This window comes from Physella acuta, unplaced genomic scaffold (assembly GCF_028476545.2).
Source record: "Physella acuta isolate Inbredline_101_S28 unplaced genomic scaffold, ASM2847654v3 ptg001361l, whole genome shotgun sequence".
NCBI lineage: Eukaryota > Metazoa > Mollusca > Gastropoda > Physidae > Physella > Physella acuta.
Window position 1 is genome coordinate 20,460 of NW_026732876.1, and position 12,106 is coordinate 32,565.

A 12,106-nucleotide genomic window follows, 5' to 3' on the forward strand; every position below is an offset into this window, starting at 1 on the left:
TTAATAGATTAAAATTTAAGAGGTCTTTAGCTGTCATCAGAAATTCTTTTACTTGGAATGTGATACTAATAGTGGGCCTTTCTGAACTGTTTCATGATTTGGTTTACCAAAACTCAAAAACATCCCAGCTAAAAAAAAAAGAATTTGGTAATCACTCTAATAAAATAAAAAACAGCAGTAAGATCAGAATGAAGAATCAGTTTATTGGGCTTACAGACACTGGTAATAAGTTGTTGGACTAGCATGCTATTATAAGATGCTCCATATGGCGCAACTTGCATCTGATGTTGCAGCCAATTTGTCAGCTCAAAATACTTTCATAAAGCAAGCTAATTAACTAACTTAACCAATCAGGGTACCACATAGCAGTGTGTTACAAATATTAAATACACCTTTTGGTCTTTAACCCTGCAGTCCACAATTATTTAATTACCTTAATGGTCAGATTAAAATGACTAATATTAAAGAGTAATGGAACATGATAATACCAGTGCATATACTAAGAAAAAGACAATTATTAACTTACTGAAAATGCAACGAAAACTGAATGCTTGGACATAGATCTGTTCAGGTAGGATACATTTTTAAAAACTTTTTTTTAAACTATAGGTTTCCAACATTTGCATAATGCTATATGAATATGACTGATATAATCTACCAGCTAATGTTGAAAAAAATGTGGATTTTTTAAAAAGTTAAGTTATAAAATAATTATCAAATTTTTGTTCTTTATATATATTTTTAGTTCATAACATTTTAACAAAAACCACAGTACAGTTAATTTAAAATGACTATTATGTTGGAGTAAACCCAGATTAAATTCAAAATGTGTAAAACAAATCATAATATATCAAAGAAGTACATGACTATTAGTTTGATAATTCTATGGGCTGTACTTTGACACACATTTGTCACATACACTGACTAATATTCCATGTACACAAGTCAAAGCTATTAGCAAAACTGAGTAAAGGTTTTTTTTAATAAAACATAAAAAAATGTCTTTATAAAATAGATTAGTACAATACTAAAACAAATCACACCATTCAGTATAGAAAATGCTACATCTCTCAGTTTTCACATTTCAAAGTTCAATTTCTAAATTTCATTAACTAATGCTGGAGAGATACATAAGCCTTTTACTTAAACAGTGAAAAATGAATAAGGGAGATTACAGCAAGAAATAAAATTTAGTACAGAAACAGAACACAATTTTATAGCATATCATTCGATCATATCATGTAAACTTACAATTACACAAAGAATGAAATGACTTTCCATGTCATGTTAATAATTTATTATTAAAGAAATACTATGCCACCCACACCATTGAATAGTTTCAATGCTTTTCAAATGACTGAAACAATGACGAGCAAAATGAGTACAGGGTGCTGGAGGCTCAGCAAGATTTGGGGTGCTATGATTAGTAACTGCTCCCACTGCTCTTTGTTAAAATTTAACTCATTAAGCGAGCAAATGACCCTTTCAATGCAATGGTAAAATGTACAATAACTTTTTAACTAGAGAAAGAAAAATGAGTATATTATGTAATGAGAGACAAAGTAAATGGTTTAAATGAAAAGCCTGCAAACCATTATTTCTTTTATAACAACTCTGTACTACAATTTCAGGGATGACCAGTGTATGTTAAGGAATGAAATAATTTTACATTTGATGGGGGGGAGTATTTAAATGCCCCAATCAATAAAATAAAAATGAAAAGCCTAAAAATACATATTTCACAGATAAGAAAAATGTGCATATGAACTAAGGTACAATTTCTATAACCATGAAGAGTTTGTTGCACGCATCTTTGCCTATATTTAAGAAGACAAAACATTCTCACCAGCCCCAGATTGGAAAATAAAGCACACATTCACAATACAATGCATCCACCTTTTTTCTTCTTTTTGACTTGGAGAGCAGCCCTTGTAGCAGTTTCAAAAACTTCTCGTACTCCCTCCTTGGTTTTAGCAGAGCACTCTAGGTATGAATAGGCACTGATTTTCTCAGCCATGGCCCTGCCTTCTTCAGGCCTAACTGGTTCTTGCTTCATTTTCATAAGCTCACGTTTAGTGCTTTCATCATTTCGAAGATCCTTTTTATTACCCACAAGAATGATTGGAACATTTGGACAAAAGTGACGTACCTAAAAGAATAAACTTAGGAATCAATAAAAACACATAGAAAATAAAATAGTTGTTTTAAAAGGTTAGGCATTAAAATTAATAGATTATTTCATCTACATAGCAATGTTTTGTATCTATAAAAAAAAAGCATACCTCTGGAGTCCATTTCTCAGGGATATTTTCCAAACTATCAGGACTGTCTATACTGAAGCACATAAGGATAACATCTGTATCAGGATATGACAATGGTCGAAGTCTGTCATAATCTTCTTGACCAGCGGTATCCCACAAGGCCAGCTCAACCTAAACGTTATAAAATGTTCATTTTTCTTCAAATTACATTAAAAATGAAATCATGGCAAGTTATCAACCAGTACAAGTGCCATATTAAACTGATATTTTAAGAACAAAATTTTATTAAGTCAAATTTTAGCAGACACTTGAGATCATACACACCAAAAATTTTACCAATATATGTGGGATTTGACATTTTAATTTATATTCCATTAGTTAACTTATTTTCAGATGTGATCAGTCCGACTTAGACTAACTAAAAACAAATTACAATAATACCAAATGCACATAAAGTTTATTAACAACTCTTCAGGCAAACAAATAGGCTATGTTCATATATAAAGGTGAAAAAAAAACTGGGAAATCAAAGTTGCAAAATGAAGTTTATTAATTTTTTTTTATATTAAAGGCAAATACACTAAATTACTCCACTTAAAATTAAAGGTCATTGCCATACATAGAAATTATTAAAAGAACTTTAGTTAATGATGACCAACACATAACTCATTTGCCACCAAAGCCTCTTCATGTTTCAAAATCATGTTCATTTAATACTTACAAATAAAAATACACTTGTTAAAATAATTTCTTTAATATTTAGAGTCTGTTTCATTACTTGAGGTCTGCTTTGGATTGCTTTTTTGAGCAATTATAAAATGTCCCAAACAGGATGGTGGTTACAACACCCGGTATTTTGGTGCATTAGTAGCAAATGAGTTAAAAAAAAATTTCCACTGCAGCAATCAAGTAAGTTACTGGTTACACTAGGTGAACAAACCAAATACCTAGAAACAAATACACAACAACCAACATAACTTATGTAATGATAAAAATGATTCACAATATTTTACACAACAAGTGTGCAAGTTACAAACACACAATTAAAACCTACAATTCAAGCTATAGCTGCAACAAACTTAACCTGAAAATGTGCAGGGGAATTTATTTTAACCCTTTACAGGCCTACACATCCACCAGAGTAGATGCAGAAGTCTAGATGGTAACTTAAATTTGAAGATACCAGCGGAAGCGGGAAACGATGCATTTAATTTAAGTTGCTTTCTTATTGTTCCATTAGTAGTGGTTCAATTTTTCTAAAGTTAAGATTTTCTCTCTTCAAATTATGGGAAATGTTATTAGTGTAAATTAGTGTGATTAAATCTAATTAAAATGCCTCTGCAGATTCATTTATAATGTAACTATTGTGTAAAAAAAAATAGCTCAAGTTAAGATTTTCTCTCTTCAAATTATGGGAAATGTTATTAGTGTAAATTAGTGTGATTAAATCTAATTAAAATGCCTCTGCAGATTCATTTATAATGTAACTATTGTGTAAAAAAAATAGCTCCAGTGACGACTGAATTTTTTTTTTAGCATTTAATTTTGTAATATAAATAATATTAGACGGAGTGGTTTTGTTTACGTTATACTGAATTAGTGTTATTTTTATTTATAATTTGTAAAATAGTATCTATTTATCGTCATACATAATAAACTATGACCAATTTTGTGTAAAATGCTATTATCTTATTTTTTAAATGTAAGTGGTTATTCTGTTGGTTGTTTTTCAATGCACCATGGTAGAAAAATGTCATCTTTTCGTCTGGCGTTAGGGGAAGTAAAATAGTTTTGATGCACTGGCCAGTAAAGGGTTAAGATTTTATAAACCCACTGGATGAAGACTCTGCATAACTTACATTGGATATCATAAAAATCATCACTGTTAACTTTTTAATACCAAAATGCCCTAATTAAATTTTAAACAAAGATGGATATCTGAAAAATTAAGGTATCCTTTACAAAGTTTGCTAGAATTTGAACATAGGTTATCATTCTAAAAGCAAAAGAAAGAGTTTTATAGAAATTAACAGAACAAGGTACATAAAAAACTACATAAATGACCCGTAAGTGGTAAGCAGTAAATTTTCTAACAAATAAGTGGTAAGTCTCCTCATAACAATGCTTAGCCATTAAGAGAAAAAAAATGAAATAACTAAGCTAAATTGCTTACGTTTAACTAATCTATTTAACATAATATACAGAAATTTGTTCAAAACTATCAGTACTATACCAGACGAGTTTGATAATCCATTTTAGTAAATGCACAGTTGACCGGCTAAAGTAGCACATTATCTGGCTAAAGTAGCACATTATCCAAATTAAATGTTCGCTTTCATGCTAGGATCAATATAAAACAAGCACAGCTGATGTTAAATAACACCAGAAACCACTCACTATTGTTCAACTTAAAACAAATCCAGGATGAACACCTGAATTCAAAATTAAGTCACGCAGATACAAACCAGCAATAAAAATTGATACAAGGAAATTATACAACAAATTGACGTCACAGCCACCATATTCTGCCAAAACTTCTTAGAATGCAATTTTAAACATAAAATAATGTCTGTTGCAAAAACATTTAACAAGAGCTATAAATGATCAGGATCTACTCATCTGCACAGATAAACTGAAGCTAGTATAGTTAGTCTATTTTTTTTTAAATGTTAGATACACTTTAAACTTGATAGTAGCATAATAAAACATCTAAAAAAAATGCTTAAAGTGGTCAATGAGAAAAAAGACTAGTGATAGAAATGACAAAGTGGAAAAAAATATTTCAGGTTACCAATGAATGAATAAGTTGGAAAGCTTACAAATCACAAACAAAAAAAGCATTATCGACATTTTATTAACAATAGATATAGAGAATTCTTCATAAAAAACAGTGTTTAAAAAAATTAAACTCAAATTCTAGGATACTTGAAAAAAAAAAGCTGTTGGTTGGGATCATTTAAATGTCTGTTTAGGTTATGAAGTTATGCTAGTTAGGTATATTTTTTGCCAGACACAATGCAGCTATAATGAATAGCAAAATAATTTTAAAATATAAGATGAGTTCTCTAACTACAAACTTATTCCCACAGGAAATTCTGAATTTTGTACAAAGAATTTCTGTGATTCATACCCTGCTATAAAATGCAAAACTTTTTAAAGCACGATACATTTAAACTTTCTAGCTTTCCTCTTAATTGATAAAGCTGCTCTTGTAGCAGTTTCAAATACATCTCTAACACCTTCTTTTGTTTTGGCTGAACATTCTAAATAAGCATAAGCATTGATATTTTCTGCCATACTCTTGCCATCCTCAAATTTGACTGGCTGCTGCTTCATTTTATGCAGCTCTCTAATGGTAACTTGATCATGACGAAGATCTTTTTTATTTCCCACTAAAATAATGGGTACACTAGGACAAAAGTGCCGCACTTCTGGAGTCCATTTTTCTGGGATGTTCTCTAGGCTGTCAGGACTGTCTATTGAGAAACACATTAATATAACATCTGTGTCTGGATAAGACAATGGTCTAAGACGGTCATAATCTTCCTGTCCAGCTGTATCCCACAAAGCCAACTCAACCTAAAATGAAAATAGATATCTGTGAACAAATTTAATAATAGCATACTGTAATCTGTGCCTCATAAGAAATGGCAAAGAACGAGAAGTTTTATTTCTAAATAAGCTTTCTGAATTGACTATTTTATAGTGGGCAAAGTATTCATATCAATAGTTGTGTAAGTACAAGCACAATGCATCACAGAAACTTTTTTTTGTAAATCTCTGAGAAATATATAATTAAATCATAAAAACAAAATGCAGTATGAAATTAAGGAATTTCCCCAAAACATGAACACAGAATTAGAAAGCTAAAAGTCAGATCAAAATGTCAGTCATAAAATTCTATGGTACTACTTGGCTGAGCCAATATTGTAGTAGGGAAACTTTATAAAACAGTGATTAACTCTTATAAAATTAGCCATACAAGGATTTAACACTGGGAAATCATCTAAATTATACTATAAAGCAATGAAGCAATATTAGTCATACCTAAGACAACAGTAAAATTGTCAGGTCTTTCTGTTTGTATTTCAAATGTTTATTCATATATTAACATCGATATTTTCCTAACATTACTGAGTAAGCTTGAAAATGCAAAAGCAATAAACACTGCCTATTACAACTTCTAATATTTTGAAAATTCCCTTTTCAAGTTAAAAACAAATCTGAGATCTACTGAAAGAAAATAAATGACCAGAGACAATGCAGATTGAGTCACAAAATTCTAATAGAAAAAGATGGTTAAGCCTCTATGTTAATTGATATTTCATCTTATGTAACAGCTCAAAAGGTAATTTTAACAAGCTAACATGCATGTATTATGAGTTGATTAGTTAAATAACTAATTCTAAAGTGGTAGGCTATAATCTATAAATATGTTACTAAAAACATTGTTATTTACACAGCATAAAAAATGTTAGTTATATTACATAAAAAATGTAAAAAGCAATGCCATGCATTTTAATTGTATACTATTTTATTTAGAACTAGAAGCAAAAAATAATAGGAAAAAAATGTAGCTGTACCTAACAGTATACTGATGGATTAAAAAGCTTAGCCTATATAAAAGATGTAATGCTTCTAAAGTATTAATATACAAATGCTTTAATCCTCATCCAAATTTAGGATACTAAAAAAACATGCTGTAATTTTTTTCAACTCACCAAAAAAATGAAGTCTTTATATTCCATTATTTTCAAAGCCAGGAAAAAGTACGCCTTCTGAATCGCCAAAAGTCTGAGTGCGAAAACTATCAAATAAAACTGACTACAGGTAAGAATTTTTAGGAGCTGGTACCAATGTTTGTCATGTATCCGGGAAAAAAAAACTAACCTCGCAAAAATAAAAACATCTGAGTAAGGAACTTGATCAATACCATCAGAAAGTTAGTTTACTTTTCTGGGTTATTAATTGTTAACTCCCTCAACCTCTTGTACAACTTATTAATTTGGTAGAAGCAAACTGTAATATCCTAACAGAACCTTCTTTTAAAGAAATAACAACCTAGCAGGTATGTCTTTGTATTACACGTTTTTGGTGTTTTTAAGCAAAACAAGTTTGAAATCAAGAAAGAAAAAGTTAACCTTCATAGACTATTATAAAGGTAAACACTTGCATACCTGTTTGCCATCAACCTCTATGTCAGCTACATAGTTTTCAAAAACTGTTGGCACATAAACTTCAGGGAACTGGTCTTTACTAAACACAATGAGTAGACATGTTTTACCACAAGCACCATCACCAACTATCACAAGTTTCTTTCTGATTGCTGCCATGGCTGGCACTTAGGTTACCTAGAGTTAAAAACAGATGAATAAAAAGAACATTGATAATTTAAATAACTAGGACAAAATTGTTTTTTTTTTTAAAAAGGCCTAATTTGTAGAGTAGGCCTATAAACTAAAAAGGTGTAAAGTGGCTTAGGGTAAATAGGTGCACTATTAAGTCAATGCTTTAGGACACTTAACTTGTAAATTACAAAGGTAATCTAGTCTTTAAAAAGTATAAATAATTTTAGACTTTTAGTTGAGACTTGAGACAGTAGGGATAAGCACTGCAAATGAGAGGATAAGGTCATAGATTTCTACATCTAGAAATCTAGATCTTTTTTAAACAGTTCAGGTTAACATTAAATACATAGATCTATGTATATATAAACATTGATCTAGATTTAAATAATATTGTATAGATCTCATTATTAGATGTAGATACTTAAGCATAAGTTGAAACCTGAGCATGCAAAGGGAACTATAATAAAATATGGTGTGGTGCCATGACGTCATCGAAATATGGCGACGTCTAAGGAAAAAGGAATTTTGACAAGCTTAGACTTTGGAAATGTATAGAAATTAGGAAGTCTTCAGTTTAGAACAATTAACTTGTGAATTTTAAATCAAGATAAGTACAAGCAATACCCGTGATAAACTCGCACCCAGTAGTCTTATCTAGAATCCAGATATTTTAGGTTTTAATTCTCATGAAAAAGGCGGAAATGAACAAGTGTGAAGAGACTGAACTGATAATTAACCGAATTCTATTACAGAAACTTAACTTGTTTACTGTAACGACAGAAACGTCAATTCATCTAGCTCAAAGAAGTTGTTCATGTTAATATTATACAGTTTACTTTTATTTACGAGTACCTGTACTTATATTTGTGATCACCTATGTTTGTGTTTTTATCACTCACTCACATCAAAGAACCACACCTCAATTCGCCCTAGAGGGATAGCAGCAATTTCAATGTATTGACGTCACTGGGGGATTATGGGACCGTAGAATTTATTACTTTCGATTTTGACTTGACCAGATTTTTAATAAATTTTCTGTGATTTTTAAATCACTATCGTATCTGGCTAATACCAAAAGTAAAGCACTTAAAGAATACGACAACGTGATTAATTTCAATTTCTTTACATAAAATAACACTTTTTTCTTCGGTTAATATAATCGGTCTGTCGCATACACCCACCTAAGTAGGAGTAGGCCATCGCATGTTTTTATTGGTCGCGTAATACAATGCAGTCATTTGCAGCCTTCATAAAGGGTGAACCACATCAGTGGAAAATAGCCCCACATTTTAATAAATATTTTCATACTTTAATCAGTCTAGAATTTTTGTAGTTAGTGCATTAGAACAGGGAGAAGGGTGTGAATTTAAGCAGTAATAAATACCCATTTGAGTTTTGTGACGCACTACGGGTTGGGGTTAATTTACTAACAATTGTTTTTTTTTGTTGTTGTTTTTTTATATCAAAGCACTAATACTGACGGTCCACTGGGATTTTGCCCAGCGTATCTAGAAAAAAAATTTTGAGGCAGTTTTTAAAAAATGTAAGTAATTGCTAAATATTTAGAAGAAGATGCTTTTTGTCCGTACAATTCATGATTAATTAGAGTAATTAAAGTATTTAAGTACAAATTGACGATCCCGACTAGCTGGGGGTTGGGGGGTGGTACCAGCTGTATAAATAAACGATTATTGATAAACAGGCGGGGATGCGGACCGTACCGGGTGACACCATTTATAGGGGGAAGGGTGACACCAAGATAAAAAAAATGGCAAGTTTTATAGAATAAATGTTTTTTTTTTTTTACCAGTTCAATGAATGATTAATTTGAGTTTAAAAGTATTTTAAGTCCATAATTACGATACCGACAAGGGAAGAAGTGGGGGGGGGGGGGGTGGGAGGAGTGACACCGTGATGTAAACATGTAAACTATAGAGAAAACAATGCTACACAGCTGTTTTATTTTTTAAGCTTTTACCTGGAAAGGGGGGGGGGGTGACACCAAATGCAAAAATTAAGAGGGGGTGACACCATGAGGAGCCGCACAGGGTGACATCCGAGGGTGTGGGGAAATTGCGAGACGCGAAAAGCGAAATGGCGAGGCGGGAAAATGCGAGAATGTAATGCGAGACATACCTGCGGAATTAAGGGTAAATAGCGAGACACTTTTTGCGAAAAAGTTTTTTTTCTTTTTTTTTCCATCTTTATTTATTTAAATTATTTTTTTTTTGTTTTAAAATAAACAAGCATTTAGCCATACCCTTTAACACGAGTGTTGTATGTTGTTATTTTTTATCTAGATACTAAGAAGAAAGATAGATTTAAAAATCCTAACATCGTTGCTGTGCTACTGTCATCGCCCGCTCTTGTTAGCGAGATGAAAATCCCGTCTCAGTCGGCATTAATTTAAAAATCTAGCCCGCTCATGTTTATACAAACGTGAGCTGTGTCATTGTGAATTGGTATAATCTTGTCAGCAGGAGAGATATTTTGCAACATCTATTTATGGATTTTTGTACTTGCAAAAAGTGTAAAATATAAACTATTCTAAAAAGTGCAATTTATTTTTTATTAAGTAATTTTAATTACAAACAAAATTTACAAACAAAATCTTCTGAAACTGTCCTAGCACTACTCAAACACACCTCGTGACACCATCTTTCACACATAGTACACTCAACCCAGTTCATTAGACTCACATTTATACATTTCTCTTTGGCTACTTCTTCCAATCCACATTCACAAGATGTCACATTCTCATCACAGTTGACCTCCTCGTTCATCCCACACACAACACAGGCAACCATGTTCTCATCACCATCATCCGCACGCACAACATTTGTTTTCTGTTTTCTATAATTTGTATTTTTTATCATTTCTGTAATTTTGGCAATGTCTTGCTCATTGTTGTCACCAGCCGGATCAACGTCAGCGGGGCGTGGACGTTTACGCCCTGAATTTTTATCCTGTCGCTTCCTTGCAGCTTTTCTTAGTTGTGTTAGATTTATTGATTTCTTGTTGCTAACTGTTAATAATCCAACTGCCTGTCTGGCCGCCACGATGTGATAGCAGTTACCAACGGCCGGACAGGAGCATGTTTCCCTTGGAAAAAGGGTGACCACCCTGGGGTCTGTTGACCCTTGAATGGTGAATACACTAAGTTTAGTATTTAAACTGATCAGTTCATTGTCAATCACGAATTGTGCCCTTTCGGCAACAGTGGAGCAAACAGGCAAACAGTCCTTCCCTAAGGGTGCAGTAACTAAAACTGCTTTTTTTTTTTTTTAAACATCGATATTTTCCCAAAATCTTGTCTAATTTCGGTCAAAATAGAGTATTTTAATCAATTCCTATTACAATGTATTAAAACAGTTTTCTAAAACGCGAAAAAACGTCTAAAATTCGTTTTCTAACATTGCATTTTAAAATTAAAAGTGTGACTTCACATCTACCCCCCCTCCTCCCCCTCATCACACATCGTCATAAAATTACAGACCCCCTCCCTACGAGTGTGACGTCATTTATGGAAGACCCCAAATAACACCACCACCAAAACCTAAAAATTCAGATAAGTTCAACTTGGTTTTAAAAATATTTGAAGTAGGCCCATAGCTTACGATATAGCACGAGCAACTGATAATATCGGTGACGTCACTTTATTTTTTCCCCAAACAGTAAGTAAGAGAAAAAAAACTGGGGGCATTGAGAGTTCATAAAAGATTAGGAATAAGCAACACATAAGGGAGGGTTAATCTAGTCCTCACCTTCACATAGGGCAGTAATCTCATACTTAATTTGATGTTATTTTTTCTGACTTATTTATGGAAATAATAAATAATAAATTATATATATATATATATATATATATATATATATATATATATATATATATATATATATATATATATATATATATATAATTAATAAATAATAATATAACATTTATGGGAAAATTCGGAAAAGTCACAACCGTGATATAAAATCTAATATAAATTAGTGTAAAGGAACATTGGAAGAGAAAACACACAGTAAGTAGTTCTTACCTCCAGAATAGTTGTATCCAAACGATGTAGGCATTTCCTTGTGCTTAGATTTATATGGTAAAAAAAGCTAGAAAAAAATCGTAGGCGGCGGCTATAATACAAAATTTCTAAGCAACAATAGAAAATATGTTTGCGGCGGCAGCGGATCCGGGCACGGCGATCTTCAAAGACGGTAAATCAGGCGGCCTCGGCGTTCCACACAAAAGACAGAAGTTGATCTATCGTCGGCGGTATTTCCGTCGGTTTCGAAGAAGGTGGTATTCTAAGTCGACACAAAAGATGGGGGGAGTTGACAAATCATCAGTATGTCTAGCGACGGAAAAATCGGAAGTTTTAACAATGTAAACGAAACGTCTTAGAACGTCGGGTGCGGTAAATTTTTCGCAGAAATCTTCGCATTTCAACACCACCCAGCGTAAGTATCGGCTTGTGGTAAAATGCGAGACAAAAAGTC

General features: G+C 32.2%; 1 protein-coding gene across 1 annotated transcript; it reads right to left on the reverse strand.

Moving 5' to 3' along the window:
• Positions 1-183: 183 nt before the first annotated feature.
• Positions 184-8,580, reverse strand: LOC131927020 (ras-like GTP-binding protein RHO). The gene is made up of 5 exons (XM_059282677.1): positions 8,462-8,580; positions 7,439-7,612; positions 5,445-5,840; positions 2,283-2,432; positions 184-2,149 (listed from the first exon to the last, which is right to left on the reverse strand). The coding sequence occupies exons 2-5, from the start codon at positions 7,592-7,594 to the stop codon at positions 1,877-1,879; spliced, it is 975 nt and encodes a 324-aa protein (XP_059138660.1). The 5' UTR covers positions 7,595-7,612; positions 8,462-8,580; the 3' UTR covers positions 184-1,876.
• Positions 8,581-12,106: the final 3,526 nt, after the last annotated feature.

Coding starts and splice junctions, on each gene's coding strand:
- LOC131927020 (XM_059282677.1), bottom strand. CDS start 7,594: ATGGCAGCAATCAGAAAGAAACTTGTGATAGTTGGTGATGGTGCTTGT. Junction 5,841..7,438: donor TAGAGGTTGATGGCAAACAG/GTATGCAAGTGT, acceptor TTTTCATTTTAG/GTTGAGTTGGCTTTGTGGGA. Junction 2,433..5,444: donor CTTTATCAATTAAGAGGAAA/GCTAGAAAGTTT, acceptor TATAACGTTTAG/GTTGAGCTGGCCTTGTGGGA.